This window comes from Necator americanus, chromosome IV (genome assembly GCF_031761385.1).
Source record: "Necator americanus strain Aroian chromosome IV, whole genome shotgun sequence".
Classification (NCBI taxonomy): Eukaryota; Metazoa; Nematoda; class Chromadorea; order Rhabditida; family Ancylostomatidae; genus Necator; species Necator americanus.
The window spans coordinates 22434910-22451980 of NC_087374.1; the positions used below are offsets into that span (position 1 = coordinate 22434910).

General features: G+C 44.2%; 5 protein-coding genes across 5 annotated transcripts; 1 reads left to right on the forward strand and 4 right to left on the reverse strand.

Moving 5' to 3' along the window:
- Positions 1-777: 777 nt before the first annotated feature.
- On the reverse strand, positions 778-7772 carry RB195_002357 (uncharacterized protein; the record flags this gene model as incomplete). Its single annotated transcript, XM_013444265.2, has 10 exons — positions 778-837; positions 953-1102; positions 1242-1370; positions 2709-2831; positions 3821-3949; positions 4004-4075; positions 4159-4178; positions 4262-4277; positions 7375-7461; positions 7758-7772. The coding sequence occupies 10 exons, from the start codon at positions 7770-7772 to the stop codon at positions 778-780; spliced, it is 801 nt and encodes a 266-aa protein (XP_013299719.2).
- A 2377-nt stretch (positions 7773-10149) lies between these two features.
- RB195_002358 (uncharacterized protein) lies at positions 10150-10620 on the reverse strand (the record flags this gene model as incomplete). Its single annotated transcript, XM_064199590.1, has 1 exon — positions 10150-10620. One exon carries the CDS (start codon positions 10618-10620, stop codon positions 10150-10152), a length of 471 nt encoding a protein of 156 aa, XP_064055471.1.
- A 127-nt stretch (positions 10621-10747) lies between these two features.
- On the reverse strand, positions 10748-11062 carry RB195_002359 (uncharacterized protein; the record flags this gene model as incomplete). The annotated part of the gene is made up of 1 exon (XM_064199591.1): positions 10748-11062. The coding sequence occupies one exon, from the start codon at positions 11060-11062 to the stop codon at positions 10748-10750; it is 315 nt and encodes a 104-aa protein (XP_064055472.1).
- A 247-nt stretch (positions 11063-11309) lies between these two features.
- Positions 11310-11651, reverse strand: RB195_002360 (uncharacterized protein; the record flags this gene model as incomplete). Its single annotated transcript, XM_064199592.1, has 1 exon — positions 11310-11651. One exon carries the CDS (start codon positions 11649-11651, stop codon positions 11310-11312), a length of 342 nt encoding a protein of 113 aa, XP_064055473.1.
- Positions 11652-14173: 2522 nt separating this feature from the next.
- RB195_002361 (uncharacterized protein) lies at positions 14174-15345 on the forward strand (the record flags this gene model as incomplete). The annotated part of the gene is made up of 2 exons (XM_013444266.2): positions 14174-14314; positions 14389-15345. The coding sequence occupies 2 exons, from the start codon at positions 14174-14176 to the stop codon at positions 15343-15345; spliced, it is 1098 nt and encodes a 365-aa protein (XP_013299720.2).
- Between the last annotated feature and the right edge of the window lie 1726 nt (positions 15346-17071).

Genomic DNA, 17071 nt, shown 5'->3' on the forward strand with positions numbered 1-17071 from the left:
TCGGCATAAAACACAATGGCTAGAAATAAATCTTTGCTTGAGAAAGCGCTGTAGAAAAATCTTTGTTTGTAAAACTGGAGTTGAACATGCTCTTAACGTTCTCCCTAAAGTGAAACTAGAAGTAACCAGTCCTATCATTTTGTTCAAATATCAGGCTACAACTGTTGACACTGGTTTAGTGGTAGCATACTGCCGGGCTGGCGGTGCTGATTCGGACACACAGAAACACACGTGTTATTGTATAGCATGATAAGTTCTACATAATTTAGAGCTACAGTTGGCATTGAGAGCACTGAGGGTAAATTGGAGATGATCCTAAAATCTTGGGTTCTGAGGAACGCGGGGTTGCAAAAACATAATCCTAATTAAAAATCATATCAACTCTGCTTCGAGTGTAAATAAAAGTGACCCGTCCTATTTTTTCTTTCTTTTTTTCCTTTTCTTTTTTTTCTCCCTTCTTTTTCTTTCCTCTTCTTTCAAAAACTTCTCTACAAGGCATTTTGCTGCCAGATTCAGGAATTGGTGTGTTGTGAAACTCCCCAAATCTCTGCATTCACTAGATCCAGCAAATTTCGTACCTTTCTAACCCGCCTTTACATCGATAGACGTTAAAGCATTTAATCTTCTACATGTTGTGGCCAAAGTTCTATTTGAGGGACGATGGGCGAAGTACGATATAATTTTAAAATAATGATTTAAAGCTATCTAGAACACTGTTCTAGGAATGGGAAACAGCATTTTAATTTCAAGCAAAAGCAGCGAAATTGTTTTTATTGATTAGTAGGTACACCATCGATTTTCATTGTCCTCTTTGCCTTCTTTTTTCTTGTTTTCAGCCTAAAGCAGAACCATTGTAAAAATTACTCTAGTAATTTTACAGTTTAACAATTTCAATTTTACACTAGTAATTTTTTATAAAGGCTTCCTTCTCCGCATTGAAAACATAGATTACCTTCGGCTTAAAAATGTCCTCATTGTTAAGACCAGCCAACGTTTGATAGTTTGGATCATACGTTCCCATAACCTTTTTCTGTTCTGGTGGTTTTATTTTCAACGCTCCGCCTCCTGTTGGACCCCCGGCCGCTAGACCACCACCGGTCTCCTAAAGAATATTTTCATGGAATTTCCACATATTTGAGACATAAAGAAGCTTGCTTAGAAATTTAAAGAAAGGCGACAAGCTATGTAAATGTGAGTATTGACAACAGCCCCTCAGTTACCTTCCAGTTATTTTATGTTACCTTCTTTTTGAACATATCCTCGTTGTTTAGGCCAGCCAGTGTTTGATAGTTCGGGTCATACGTTCCTACCATCTTATTTTGCTCTGGAGGTCGAATTTGTACATTTCCACCTGCAGCCGGTGCTTCCTCCTGCAGAATTTTTATTTTGAAAAAAAAATGACGCTCACTAAAAACAGCACTGTGAAGTTTAGAAATTTTAAATACACTTTGTTATAATTTTATCATGTCTCCTCAAAAATAAAGACATGGAAGTAAAGTCAATTGCGTATCAATCCACTCGGGATTCGTCAACGCGTCATGTTTTCGAACACGTGTTGGCCTATGCAATGACTTGTGTGAGCCAGCCGCTGATCAAGTCACTGTTTTATGCTCCCAGAAAAGTCTAGTGGCAATTTATCTACCCCGGAAGGATGAAATGGTTGGCACTAAGATGGTTTTGAACCATCGACCGTACAGCTATGGCGGACCTCTAATCGACTGCGGCACACCCACCTCTCAAATCAAGAACAGCGGAAAATATTAGGTGATTCTCAAAGACCAATTCATTAGTCCAAAGCCTATTAGACAAGCGAATGCGGGAAATTAATTCATCTTGAACGAGGTGAACGGAATTTTGGAAGGAGTGCCCACACCTTGCCTCTATTTTCGTAAAAAGAGTCAAGATCTAGAGTGACGGGGAATTAAACGTGCAAAATACCACGCATTTGGAAGAATCTGGACGTCCGGTTACAGCCGAACTTTGGACTTTTTGTGCTTCACTGATGCATCACTGACTTCGCTCGTATTCACTGATTATTAAAAATTAATAGTAGTGGCATGTTCTGTGAAATTAGAATTGTGTTTTTCCAGCAACACTTTCTTCTTGTGTATATTTCGGTGAATGATTTTAGTTTTCTTTGTAAAGGCGTCAGTTCTACGTTTGGAGAACATTCAAACTTCAACTTCGAACCCTCCTCCGATGCCAATGCAACATAGACGCATGAGACGCACGCAATTTGAAAGCATTTCTCGAGGTATGGATTTTCCTCATGTTTTCCCCAACAGTTAGCAGATTGATGTGCTAACATGAAATGGCGAACCTCATCACAGCAGTGATTAATTTAAGATCCCACGTCCTATCACGTAAACTGTTGGCCACTATTTAAGCAGCTGTTCGCATGCGTGTTTCCACTTTCTGAATAAGGCATGCTACCAACCCGAGGCGAATGTGCAAGGAACTGCGAAACGCGGAGCAGTCAGAGAGGTGAAACGCAACTCGAGCAGTGGCTATAGCTGTGAAACGGTTCCTAACTAAAATTTGAGACCCATGTGTGGGCTCGCGGACAATGGCAGCAGTAGAAAAGTGGCAATCGCCTTTGGAACAACTGGCTGTGAGGTATTCCCAAGCAAAAGCGATAGCTGCCAATGTTCCATGAATTCCGGATGCGTGTGAGATGAAGTTGGGCGCTAGACATGAGAAGGACCAACCTTCTTTTTGAATACATCTTCGTTATTGAGGCCAGCCAATGTTTGGTAGTTTGGATCGTATGTTCCCATCATTTTATTTTGGGCAGGAGCTCTAATATTCAAAGGTCTAGCACCACCTCCATCCTGAAAGTTGCAGATCATTGATGTTTTAAACAAGTGAAATGCCCAGGAAACTTAATAACTTCATTCATTAATAATGTTTCTTGTTTCTTGTCCGCTCCTAGTGAAAAAAGAAACATATGTACACTTGAGCATTACTACTATGGTCGAAATTTGTGAAATTTTAATTCCATAAATTTCATTAGGATCTCCATACAAGAGCATTGTTCTCGTGCTGCCGCAATCAATATTGGTCGTGTTCGAACATAATTTCAACGACTTCTAGATTCCCAGATGTACTAATGTTACATTTCGTCAACAATCGATAAAGGATAGACGAAAAAGTAGTTGCCGTTAAACTATCCTTAATCATACATTGATGCGTTCGGCTACATTGCGTTAATGTAGAGATGATAATGCAAGTATATGATTTTTGTTTGCGTGACAATTAACAAACTTCACCGTTAAAGGCAGCATACCATGAATCTAACGTATTATGGACCTCTCGTAGAAAACTTCTGTACGGTGTCGTAGATTGCGGAAAACCACGTGATTCCGCTTATCTCTCCGTCGTAAAAAACGGCAAGAGAGTCGCTTTAGTTCCTACGAGGTGTGTCAGAACGCGCCTATATACACCTTTCGTCCTCCGCACGAGTCTATACTTTAGTTTCACTTGAATACGCTGGCAAGGAGACCTTATCAGTCCTCGAAGGCTCGCTCGTTGATGCGGCGCGTGAGCAAGGGTGGCGAGTTGCACTGCAAGTCGTCGTAAAAAGCGACGGCTTCCGGGCCGTTTCTTACAGCGACTTTCGCAGCGAAAGATGAGCGGAACCAACTGGTTTTCCACAATCTATGTGTAGAAGCTTTCCATGGAAATCTATACACGTCAGTTTCGTGGTATGCTGCCTTTAACATCACTATGTTATAAATCTCTTGAAAGATCCCTGCTTCCTTTTCATTCCGTTGTCAAAAAGTCAGTTTGGAAAATGTCAAAAAACTTGTGAATCGATAACCTTTTTAGCGAATACGTCGTCGTTGTTCAACCCGGCTAGTGTTTGATAGTTAGGGTCATACGTGCCCATCATTTTGTTCTGCTCAGGAGCTCTTATTTTCAGCGGAGCAGGTGATTGTTGTACACCACCCTAGAAAAAAATCGAGTTTGATCAAATAATATTGGTTGAGTGTTTCTATAAAACCTTAGGAGTCGGGCGACGATCGAAGCCCTGCTGCGGTACGCGTTTTTCTGCTGACTTCCTTCTCCCACTTGCCTGTAAAAAAGTGGATGAGAGAACAGAAGTTGGACACAAAAGTTCATCGCCATTTCAAAGTCAGTCCGTGGAAGATTTCTTGCCTGCGGTGGTCTTACGGGTTCTGGAAAAAAGCTCATGAAACAACAATGTTGCGTTAGTGACACTGGAGAAACAAACTGACAGCTTGATTTCGAACTCACTAACCTATATCTTCCTCTCCCTGAAAACAGTAAGATTTAATAAGCATCAATTATTGTACGTTCAAAGCTACAATTCCATTTCTTTTCTGGAGTGTTTACGTTGCCTTTTTAAAAGGATGAAAAATAAGGTCTCTGGCATATCAGTCCACTCGCCATGCGCAAACGCGTTTTGCTCCAATTTGTAATAGTTGATGTCTTGGAGAGCATGCAGCACAGCTGCACACTGAATCTCTTGACATGAAGGAAAGCCTCATTCGCGTTCAGCACTCCAGTGGGCGTTGCTATAACATCCCCTTTCACGGGGGTCAGCTAGGTAGACCGGTATTCTTCATTCCGAACAAAAGTGGAATCAAAGCGACTCAAAGGCTGCTGCAGTTGCGTAAGCGGCTGTATTTGAAGCGGAAGAGAAACAAGCGGCTGCGATCTTGATAAGACCATCGTTATACCCCTCTCGGTGGAGATGTCTCGTCGTTATAAGGTGTAGTCGTTTTTATCCAAAAAACATCGAGTTCGAGTGCAAAAGGAGCGTCGCAAGACGTGTGCTTGGACTTGAAGATTTGGACACTGTCTATGTTGATAACGTTACTAGTATCCTAAAGCTCCCGAGAGGGTTTGTGGCTGCTTCTTGCGATACTGCAAAATAGTGGCTGTCGGTCATCTCTCCACCACGGTTTACCGCCTCATAGTAGCGTGGAGATGGCTCTGAGCGTCGATCTGGGATGCACAGAGGAGGTACATTCCCTGGTAGGCTCTCCCAAGTGGCGAGTTTGACACCTTCGAAATCCCGTCTTGTGAAAATCGAAAGCCTAGTTAGGATTGAACACTAGAAATGCCAGAAGCTGTCTTCCCGATCCATATAAGTTCGTGACAACCTGTGGTGAAAGCTAACCTCGCCATGGCAGGGCTCTTTAGTGTGGAAAAGTCTACTTGCCACTCCAGCACACATATTGCCGCAGTACCCTGCACACTCGGGTCCTGCGTCTCAGAAGTCGGACGCTAGGGCGATGGGTGAGAGGAGGAATCGTGCACGTTTCGCCATGGAGACTGTTTCAGACTTTACTCTTGCAACGCAAGAACAGCGTCCACAAACGCTGATCTACCTACCTGCACTTTTCGGAGCAGCGTATCAAATTCTATATGATGCCCCGCAAAAGACCAAGAGCAGAAGGGGAGACGTACGACAGATAAAGGGGGGTTTTTCATCACGAGATGTAAGTGCTGTTAGTTTTGCTGTGCACTCGTCTATCATCCAACTGGTCCATTCTCAAGAGAGAGGTCACCTGGCCTGACCTTCCTCTCCGGCTTCAGCGCCAAAAATTCATTAGCATCAGATGCTACTTAGCAACATCAGCAACCGGTAAATTAAGCGCGTTTTATGAGGAGCCGAAGGAAATGATCCGCAATGGGAAGTACTTCTACAAATTCATTGTCAGAAAACCCAACGCAAAACTAGGGAAGGTCACAAAAGAGGAATACAAGATCGGAAGACTTGATCAATTGGTCCGGAATGAAAATTGGAATCGTCTTGCCAGGCTATTGTCCGCCACTCGCCTCTTTCGTGGGAATTGTCTTTCCATGAGAGAAGGTCATCTTCGATGGACATGGGAATCGCCCAATGGCACGACTCGATGATTGAGCAAATACTCACCAACTGGATCTGGTGTCTGCATGAAGTCTCGCTAGTACCATCTTTTTGTAGTTGTTCTGCACAGCGTCTCTTTCGTGCGTAAATTCGACTCGTCCACAATATGAAAGAGAGCGTCGGTGCTTCGCAATGAAAGAGGAAAGAAGTCGTATACGATTATTGCCTACTCGAGCACTCTTTGTCCCAAGACGAATAGCACACTGAGGAGGGGTCAAACGTAAACTACAACCTGTTGCTCAAAGGATTACGTACTGAACGTGCCTTGAAGTCGAACACGATAAACTTGGACCAAGTTCTGGAGACCATCAAGAAATTGTTGGTAAGAAAAAGGGCTTCGAGGTTCGATCCGAATCCACCGCACATTGAGCGGTTAGTAGCAAATACCAGCTGCAGAAAGGCGATGCATGAGCATCATTTGGAATACAGGCAGGAGGAGATTCTTAAAGCACTGCGAAGAAGAATAAGTCTGAAGTGCTGCAGGGGCCTTCGAGAATGTGATATTCCGCTATCAGATGCAAATTGCACACCTTCTTGTTTTGAAGTCTCCCAAATCGTTTGAACTTCGTCATCTTTGTGTTCGTGTATCTCGGACGTTCTATGAATATGAAGAAAGGCTTGACGGAAGAACTGAACAGAAGGATGAGAGCAGCGTAGGCAGGATTCGCACCAGTCTGGGAAACTACAGACCAATTTACGGACGAAGAGCTCCGTGTCCATCTGTTTGACTCGACAGTTCTTCCTACTCTCTGCCACACAGCGAAGACGTGGCCAGATATCGCTGCCACGTCTAGAAAACTTCTTACTACCTAAAGAGCATTAAAGAAATGTGTTCTAAAGAGAAATCGACGCAAATGATGTCACTTTCCGTTTTCCGCAGCTCCGAGTTAAGAGAAATGTCCTTTCTTTGCGACCTAGTGTAATATATATAGAAAGCAAAGTATAGATGGAGGTCAAATTACGTTAAGAATAGACGATGGATGGACTAAAAAACGCCTGAGTGGATTTCAAAATATCCAAACGCCAACGAGATGGGATGTTGGGTTTGTCGCACGGATGGATCGGCGGAGAGCACAGCTGAATACGGCTCAAGCACCTTGCCAAAGTGGCCTAGCGAGAATTGAAGACATCTTAGATGACGACAGCAAGGAGACAAATCGATTGGAAAAGATGCTGAGCCCACAAATCCAATAAAGATGGGTCATCTAACTATCTAATTGAGTTCGGTCATCCCACAATATCGTCAAGGCCGAATGTGTGAGAGTGGAAATTAACGGGACTAGTACGTTTAGGACAGATGGAGCTCACTTTTGCTTAAAACGTGGCGCAACGATTACTCTCGCCGCACTAAATGAATGTGACAATTTTATATGTAATCTACTCTCCGAGGCATCTCATCAAAAAACAAACTATAACTCAACGAGTTTTGTTTTCGAAAGCCCCATTGCTAAGCAATAATAGAGTAATCTACCAACCGACGAAACTCTTCCGCTGGAACAATAGATGTGAAATATGACGAACCATATAGCATTAACAGACGTTAGCACATATAGAAATTGAACCTAAGATTGATTTCTGTTACGTTTTCGATACTTCAACGTTTTTTTAAAACAACCAAAAGGAGAAGTCCATGAATAGAGGATCCTTGGGTACTGGTAAGATTGAAAAGATGTCTGCAACTATTGTATATCCGAAACATTTCAAAAGATTGAAAGCACGCTGGTCATGAAAAATTCACGTAATCCTTATCTCACTTTTTGAAACATGAACTTTCCAGAGACTTTACGAAACCACTGATCAGCTCAAGATGAACTAGCCTGGTTCTGAAGAAATACAGGAGCGAAAAATCTGCACTCACGTAGTCTAATAACATTTCATAAATCAGGGAAATATTGTTCGCACCGCTTGTAACTACCACTCATAGGAAATGGGCTGCACCCAAAAGGTCGTTTCCGTTTATCCTAATATTTATGCAAACACTTAGAAGGAGTTCTTTAGATATTTTTTTGTTTGCTTATATTAAAAAAAAAGTTTCTTTTCCATTATACTCTTCATTTTTAAATTATTTACATCACATTTCATTCCTTAAAAACGGAGAAAGAAAGAGTAAAGGGAGGGGGTCCTTATCTATATTGCCGGATATCAGGATCAGGGAGGCCAGTATACCCCAGCGCACCTAAGGAGACGGGGTGAGGTGGGATTCGCGCGTGGACCCGTCGCACCCCCTTCTAAGGCTTCGGCGCCGATGGACCCGTGCACCCCTTCAAGGCTATCGGCGTGGACTCGCACCTTCAAGGCTATTCCGGACCGTCCCTAGTATGCGGGTCCACTGCTGGGCATGGACGTGCACCCAAGGCTACGGCGGCGCAAACCCGCACCTCACTTAAGAGACGCGAGACGGCCCTTCTATAGGTACGACGCCGATGGACCGTCGCACCCTTCTAAGGCTATCCAGACCCGTCGCACCCCTTCTAAGGCTTCGCGTGGACGTCGCACCTAAGGTATCACTGCGTCATCTAAGGCTATCGGCGCGTGGACCGTCGCACTCAGGCTATCTGCGATGGACTGCCCCCTGGTATGACGCGTGACGTCACCTTCTAAGGTATCGGCGCTGACGTCCATTTTATAGGTGACGCCGTGACCACTATTTATACTCACTTAGGCATTAACACGCCGGTGGAGTCCACCCTCATTTAATTGACCAAAAAAAAAGTCAGAAAGCCCGTTATTATATAGTAGATTATTGGAAAGGAAGATACCATTTATTCTGAGTGGAGACTTGCCTATTATTTCTTTGTGCTTGTGCATGCATTCTTACATATACAGATGGCCCTGAACATAATGTATCGGCCTGATGAGTTGAGCGAGTAACGATTTAATGGTTGTCGATAGGGCGGTGACGTAAATAAGCTGCTAAGTGCTCATTTCTTCTGTTTTTTTTTCTGTAGTGTTTTGTCCACGTTTTGTGGAATTCTGCTTGATTAGAGGTCAAGTCATAGTCATTACCAAATCCATTTCCGTTGGCGTCAATCCTATCGACAATCGTTTCATCGATCGTCGGCGTAATTTCTGGGTATCCGCCTCCGCTGAGGATGTAGCCGCAAATCTTGCGAAAGAATGAGAGCACCGGAAAGACGCGAAAACCAAAGAAAAGACGAAAGAGATTTGATCAACAAGAAACCACTGTAGCGATGTTGGGGTTTTTACAAACCACACTGCAGCGACTTACTCGACTTAATCGGTGGGCTGATGTCACCACCTCACGCGATTAGCATCCTCACCGAGTTGTGCCGTCCTTGAACACAACTCTGCCCAACCTTCTCGATCTTTTGCGAGATCTTGCACAGAATCAATCCATTCGCCGCTATTCCATATTCTGTGGAACCTTACGTCTCGCCTGTACTGCCTATCAACGCCAAGTGTCCTCAGGTCCTCTTCCACTACCTCATTTCAGAACTTCCGTTTTTGGCCACGTGGCTTCTTCTAGCATGAACTCAACAAACTTCTCAGAACTCACTGAACAAGGCGATCTGCCGGTCTCCTTAATATATGACCAAAGAAGCGAAGGCATTTACTCTAGCCACTCTCGACGGTGGTGCAAGATGTTGATATCTTTCACGTGTTATCTGCAAGTATACCACATCAATTTCTGCGTAAAGATCTTCATTGTGGTATACCCTAGGCCAAAAATTGCTACGTAGCCGTCTAAGCAGCTTTCGTTCCTTGCATCAAGCCTCTCCATCACCGTAGATAGTGCTGCCCAGGTTTCCGATCCGTACATCATGATGGGGCGAAATGCGGATAGGTAGACTTGCACCTTGACTTCGTTAGTGATAGGTGTCCATCACAGGGATTTTGTTAAGGAGTTAAATGTAGAAGTGGCCTTAGCGCATCTTTGCTGAATATCTTTCTCGTAGCTGCCGTTGTTCTTCGGCGTACAACTCAGGTAACCATCTGTTGTCCGTCCACCCTGATTCCCGTTCAGGGTCTCGAAGAGATCCACTGCTCTTCTTGCATTTATCAGGGCTTAGACGTAGTCAGTAGGCTGCGGCCAGCTTACTGATGGTGTTAGAATAATATCGACAGGACACTGATCTACTGTTCTTCGCACAATGTCGGCGATGGCGAAATTGAACAGGAAAGACCATGCTACTGCTTCTTGTCTTACTCCAGCTACCACCTCAAAAGGTATTGTACATTCGAACTGCAGCAGTTGTTCGTTGATTCATGTCATCAAGAAAGCGAACGAACTATCTTGGTACTCCATCGGCGCGGGGCACCTTGAGAAGACGGCATCGATGAGGAAAGTCGAACGCGGCCTCAAATTCCAGAAACATTAATTGCATTTGCTTCGAATACCGCTGTAAGATTCCGATCACTCTCCTGACGATGAACACCTGGTCTATCGTAGATCGGCCAGAACGAAAGTCAGCTTGCTCGTCGCGCGTTGTTTCTTCGCGATGTTTAATGAGTCGGTCCAAGATAATCCGCTCCAATACCTTGTACAGAAGCAAAGAGATCCCTCGGTAATTCAGAGAGTTCGCGATGGACACCTTCTTGTGTAGGGGAATTATGATAGCGTGTCTCCACGAGTCCGGTATCCTTTCGTCTATCCATATTGAAAGGATGATCTTTGTCATCTCACGAATCCCAGATGGAGGAAGATATTCCAGGACTCCTGCGTTAATACCATCGCATCTACCACATTTTCCATTTCTCATATTTTGGATACAGATCAGAACCTCTGACTTGGTCGGTGGTTCCTCGTTAGCCGCATATGTCGGTCTATCAACGTGCTTAGGTTCAGGAAGTGACGGCGCTTGCCAGTTCAGCAAGGTATTAAAGTGATTAGAAATCCGTCAAAGTTAGAAGTGTCGCTTCACCGACAGCCACTCCATTGGCAGTGTTAAACACAGGAGAACATCCTTTCATTTTGCCGCCATATTGTTCTAGTAAAGCATATGTTTCCCGCGGGTTCTTGTTCTCCCACTCCTTTTCAAACAGCTTCGCTCTTGACGTCCACTCGCTATCGCGGTTGACGACGCAGCTTCCTTCTAAGATTGAATTCCTGGTTGAAGTCACCGGCAGGTGCGGTGGGTGACACATAGACTTGTACGTGGACTTTGTTTCCGCAGATGCAAGGGCAAGCTTCTTCCGCGGCATTTGAACTGGGAGGGTTTCCTTTGCAGCGTCCTGGATGCACTTTGTAAAGGAATGCGCATCGCCAAGTTTCTTCTTGTTCCGCCCTCCAACTTGAATAGACAAACACTGGCGGTATTTCGTTCTGCATTCTTCGTCTTTCAGACCTGCTATGTCGATTTTCAGTTGAAGAGGAACTCTTCCGTTTCTCTTGTGGAACCGTATCTGTGTGGAAAAGAACAGGACAGTGGTCAGAGTCGAACGCGACAGCTCAAACAGCTGTAGAATTTCGGATATTTGACTGAGCAATGTTCCTCGCCAGAACGTAGTCTAGCTGAAGCTTTAGGGTCCTCATCTTCCGCATGCGCTGCTCTTCAGGCGTTAAAAGGGTTGCTCCCTGACATGTGAGGTGATGGCGTCGATGATCCCTCTTAAACGTGGGAACAATGATGAGGCCCGTCTGTTCATATAAGTCGAGCAGACGGTCACTGTTGTCCGAAGTGCGTTCCGCTGGATAATACCATTTTCTTAGCACATCGGATTGTTGTTCGAGTCCAATCTTCGATTCCGACAACGACAACCTGTTGGTTGGGTGTTTTAGACACCAACGCATTGATTTCATCATAAAAGGCGCCAAATTCCTTAACCAGGTTGTTGTAATCGTTCCTCACAGCTGTCGCGCATCCACCTACTTTTTTCTCATTAGCATCGCCGCAGTATAGTCGGGTCAAAACGGCATGAATCACGAGTGTAGTTGCAGTGCATTTGCGTATGCGGTCGAAAAGGCACGGTGAGGCAGCAGTTAAAACCGAGTTTGGACACTCGCAAACTGCAGTGATGGGTAGTACCAACAAGGATTTCACCACGCTCCTAGCAGCTACGCTCCAGCGAGGCGCCTCGAGAGAAGCCGCGTACGCAATTGCGTACGTGCTCCATGTCGTTTTGACCCTACTATATATGGTGCAATTTTCGATGCTAATGACGGACCTATCTCTCATCTGCGGTGCAGCAAACGGCACAGAGAGATACCGCAGAAGCCTAGACAGGGCGGTTTGTTGGAGTTCACTCGACAGTTTTCAGCAGTTTAGCGTGAAGAAACGAATGGTTCACCTTGATCACCTTGACTCCCGTTAATCTTCGAACTGGTCGAGCGGGCACCAGTAATTCTTCCATTTGTCCCGATCGCGTGCCATAGTAGCCCAGTGGTTCCTTCTTTCGCGTGGGACACAAAGAGCATCATATTTTTCTTTGAAGGGCTTCGTAAAGAAATCTGACCATCGGGTCGGCGATCTTCCTGTAGTGCGCTTAATATCGCGGGGAACCCAGTCGCTCACGGCTCTGGTCCAACGGTTGTCGTTAAAGCGCATCACGTGTCCAGTCCACCTTATTTTACTTTCCTTGGCAAACGCGGCGGCATCTCTAACCTTCGATCGCTAACGTAGGAGAGAACTTCGAATCCCGTCTCTCACTTGCGTGCACGGAGCAGACGTAAATGTAAACGGTTCGATCAGAAACAGTAGAAACCCCAGCATTCCATGAGTTTTGAGGGAAACCACACTACGAATGCATCGTAGAACTTATACAAGTGAAATTGTTGCAACTGGATGAAGCTTTCTACCTTCGATGAAGGCAGGCGAAGAGTGCGACAAGATCATCGAACTTCACTCCTTCCTTCTTTTCGTTTTTTCTTTCGTAGACTGTTTCAAGAATAGAATACATGGAGTCGAAGTCATTTTCTATCAGTCTTATAGCCTCTTCCCATAGCTATGGCGCATCTCAGATTTCAGAATGTGGAATTTGTCTTTCTATTCAAATCTTTCGTCCGAATATGCACGACTAACATTCTTGGTGTAACAATCCTAGAGAAATCCTTTTTCCTGATTTTATGGTTTCTTCTGACGCCAAGACATCTTCTTGAAGACTTTTGTTCTTGGGAGTTGGATTTCTGTTTTTTTTCCTACTCTTCGTGTAATTTATTTGCTTTATTTCCATTCTTCTAAGGAAATTTTGGGAATTTTTGCCTACGACCACAAGAATGGTAATCACGCACAGTTATAAGAAGAATTGTAGGAGAGATCCTTTCGCTACCAAGTAAAATTTTAGAGGCTCCTTATGTGCAGAGAAAGGAGCAAAACTAACTAGGAAAAAAAACTTTGGTAGGATTCTGTTATCCTATTCACTCAATTTCATATGAAAAGAAAACAAAAGCTAGCTAAAATATGATAAAAAAAAAGACCTCCGAGGGCTTTGTCGTGCTGTGAGGACACGAGCCAACTCGTGTTCTCACAGCACGTCCTCACAAGTGAATTTAAGTTGTCTAAACGTGCTGAAAACGGAAATTTGATCTTGTCCCCTGCTCTCTTTAGCGCATCGTAGATCTGAGGAACAGCAAAATGAGATTCAAAAAAATAGGTACTAATGAATAATAATAGAATGAAATTAAAACATCAATGAATGATAATATCAAATGAACAGTACGGAATATGGATTTGAATGCACTAATCTGTTTTCATAAATTGTCAAATTATTGCTAGTTGTAGACTTCTAGGTAGCTTATGTTATACTACGGAACTAGGTTGCACTCGAACTTATAAAATAAAATGTATAATGTAAATATAACATTATGTAATACAAAATCAGCAATCCCATCCTTGACACAAGGTTATAAGTAGTACGAATTTGTCTGCCCCAATCTTTCGAAATAAAAATGTTTTAACGAAGCGAATAACGTTTAGTGAGAATAATGCAAAGTCTCGAAGAGAACTCTTTGGTTGCTAGGAAAACTTTCGATTATATCTAAAGATCTTAAGAATGCGCTGGGATCACTAGTACGACATACAACTAGACACAGCCTCATCACTCTTCCTCTTAACGTCCAACTTCGATCTTTATCATCTTTTCTTTTCTTATCTTTTCGAAAACTACTACTGCTGAAACTGAAATGCTGATACTCAGGTCAGTTGCCGCCTTCCGATGACCTTGACTTTGTTATAAAAGCAGAGGCATAGCATCCAGGGAGGATACTCCGTAAGGTGTTCAATTCCTCAACCGTACGATTTTAAAAAATACCAGTAAAACTCTTCATAATCCTTTATTGCTTGGAGTAAATACGTAAAGAGATGTTATCTTTAGGAAATGGGAACTACAACCCTTGTAGGTGGCGTCGCCACAACGTCTGCCGTGGCGGTTGTTATTTCTTTGGTGAGTGTGACCTACATCGTCAATGACATTAATACCTTCTACGAGGACGCTCTTCTGGAACTGGATAATTTTAAGGTAAACAAAATCGTCAGTAAAAATTTACCAAGTAACAATTATTTCTGACGTTTTTAAAAAGAGAAATATTTGAGGACATCGCCAACTCTGCATGGCATAAGATGCGCACTGCTCCGGAAGTGGCTCGAGAGAAGAGAGCAGTACTCATTAGGAGACGTAACGCTGGTGGTTCTGCCTGCAACTGCGGTCATCAAGCTAATAGCTGTCCCGCAGGACCACCCGGACCTCCAGGAGAAGCGGGACAGCCTGGAGATGATGGTGAGGCAGGAGCGCTAGGACAGCCAGGACGTGACGGTAGTTCAGAAGGCGGCAATGGATCGAACGGCAGTTGTATCCAGTGCCCTGCTGGTCCACCAGGACCACCGGGACCCGATGGAGATGCTGGACCTGCTGGACCCGATGGAAACCCAGGAGCACCAGGAGCCGCATCTGGGCCTGGACCAGCCGGACCCCAAGGACCACCTGGAGATGCCGGACAACCCGGAGCACCTGGGGAGGCTGGAGCACCTGGAGAAGTGGGAGCACCTGGAACTAGTGGTAAAGGACTTCCTGGACCAGCCGGACCTGCTGGATCAATTGGTGCACCTGGACAGCCTGGAGCGGATGGAGATGCTGCAGGTGCCGGAAATCCTGGTCCACCCGGTCCTTCTGGACCTGCAGGTAGTCCCGGACAATCTGGTACCGACGGAGCACTAGGAGATCCTGGAGCTGATGGAACACCCGGCAGCGATGGAGAATACTGTCCATGTCCAACGAGAAGTAGCGCTCCAATGGATGCTCCAAGCTCTGCAAACTATGAAAACGCTGCTCTTGCTGATAATCCCGAACCAGCGGAAATTGGAAAGGACGACAATGACAGCAACAGTGGCAGCGACAGTATTAGTGGCAGCGACAGTAGTAGTGACGAAGGTGAGGACGAAAAATCGAGGAAAGCTCTTCATCGTGTTGCTGCGACAAGGCGTTTGGCCGCAAAGAAGGTCGTCAGGAAGGTTGCACGGAATGCTGCCAAAAAGGTCGTTCGAAAAGCTTAGGGCGAGTGCACATTTTTATGTACTCAACAAATAAAACAGCTTTGAATTATCTTGTTGAACTGTAACAGAACCAAAGTTAATTTTTACCAAAGAAAAGCGAACGAGAAACGAAAGGTGAATTTAAGAGCAAATTCTTGCTATTAGCCTCGGGAACAAAGTTGCAAAGCCATGGGCAACGTTAACCGTGAAATAGCATGTTTGCGGGACGCAGCTACTAGGACATGCTAGGACAGACTTGTAAACTTCCAAGATTGACTACTCCTACAGCTTACATGTGTCTCTTAGTTTCTTACTTAGACAGGGTGAGCACTCCTAAGTCAATTCATAGGATTTTCCCTGTTGGGTGTTTGATGGGATGGATCACTTTCACCATCTCAGGCCCCGGAGAAGAAAATCATCGTCGTGCCGTGGTTTATTGAAAAGCGTATACGGACACTTCGTTATACAAAATTTCAGTATTCGTTTTCTTCCTTTTTCTTGTTAGTGAATGTTGAAGGCGTAAGCACGGTGTTCGTGTAAATAAATAACACTATCTACTGCTCAGCCCACAGGACGACAACGCTATACCCCTTCCTTTGTGTTTGGTACGCAATCCAACATCGTGATTAAAAAAGCTGATCGTTGGTTTAATCCCCTGTCTATAACCTCATCCTAGAAAGCACAAAAAATCATAATGGTGGGAATTCATAGAATAGAGGGCGTTATTTGCCTCTACCATGTTACAAGGGATAAGATACCCGGTCTTGATTCGGATGAGATAACGCACTCGAGGTCGACAAAGAATCGTCTGGGGCTTACGGAGGCGTATGTGGCCGCAATAGTAACTTGCGAGGATGTATCGAAATTAGTATTTTTATTCTCCCATGCATATCTGTTTACCAATTTATTGAAGGGAAAGCATAGAGAGCTTGTTTAGGTTGACGTGGTTCCGCATCATCGGATATGGAGTCGCACCCGAACCTGTCGCAGCAGCTCACTACCACTTTCAAACCAACTGCAAATAGGGGATAAGTGATAATTGGCTGACATTGACTACAGTAATATTCGGAGGCAAACAGATGAATTAGCTCAATCCTTGCCGACAAACTTGGTGTCAATTTATAGACCTCGAAAGGAATGAGAACTCTCTGAAGGTATCGAATCATCGACCGCTTCATTGTTGTGATCCCATATGCCCTACACCAAACCCAACTAAAAATAAGCTAAAAATACAAATATATACAGATATAATAGAAACGCCTTGCCGTACGTCAGACGTTGTGCATAAAGCTGATTCACAGAGTAACAAATATAGCTTCGATTTGCTCAAATATTGTAGACCGTGTTCGTAATTTATTACACTAAAGATCGCTGCGGATGTTAAAAACATCACTATTAGAAGTGAAATAATGTAGCTTACGAAGATTCCAAACAATTAGTACTCATAAGTGTGGCCTTGTCATCTTGAGCACAGACCAGTGGTGCAAGGTCTTCCCCCAGTGCGATTAATTTAACCTGCAGATTACATTGCCCTGATGGTGAACGACATTGAATAAATGTCTCCTTAGTAAATTATTTCTGGGTAGGTGTCCACAAGGGAATACTATTTTTTCGCGAATTTTCTTTCATTTTAACGATTACTGCGATCAGCCAGCGTGACCTATCCCGATGACCCTTCTCATGACATCTTACTGCATCCACCAAGCAACCTGGTTGCTTTCTAACGACACAGGAGACTCTAGAATCC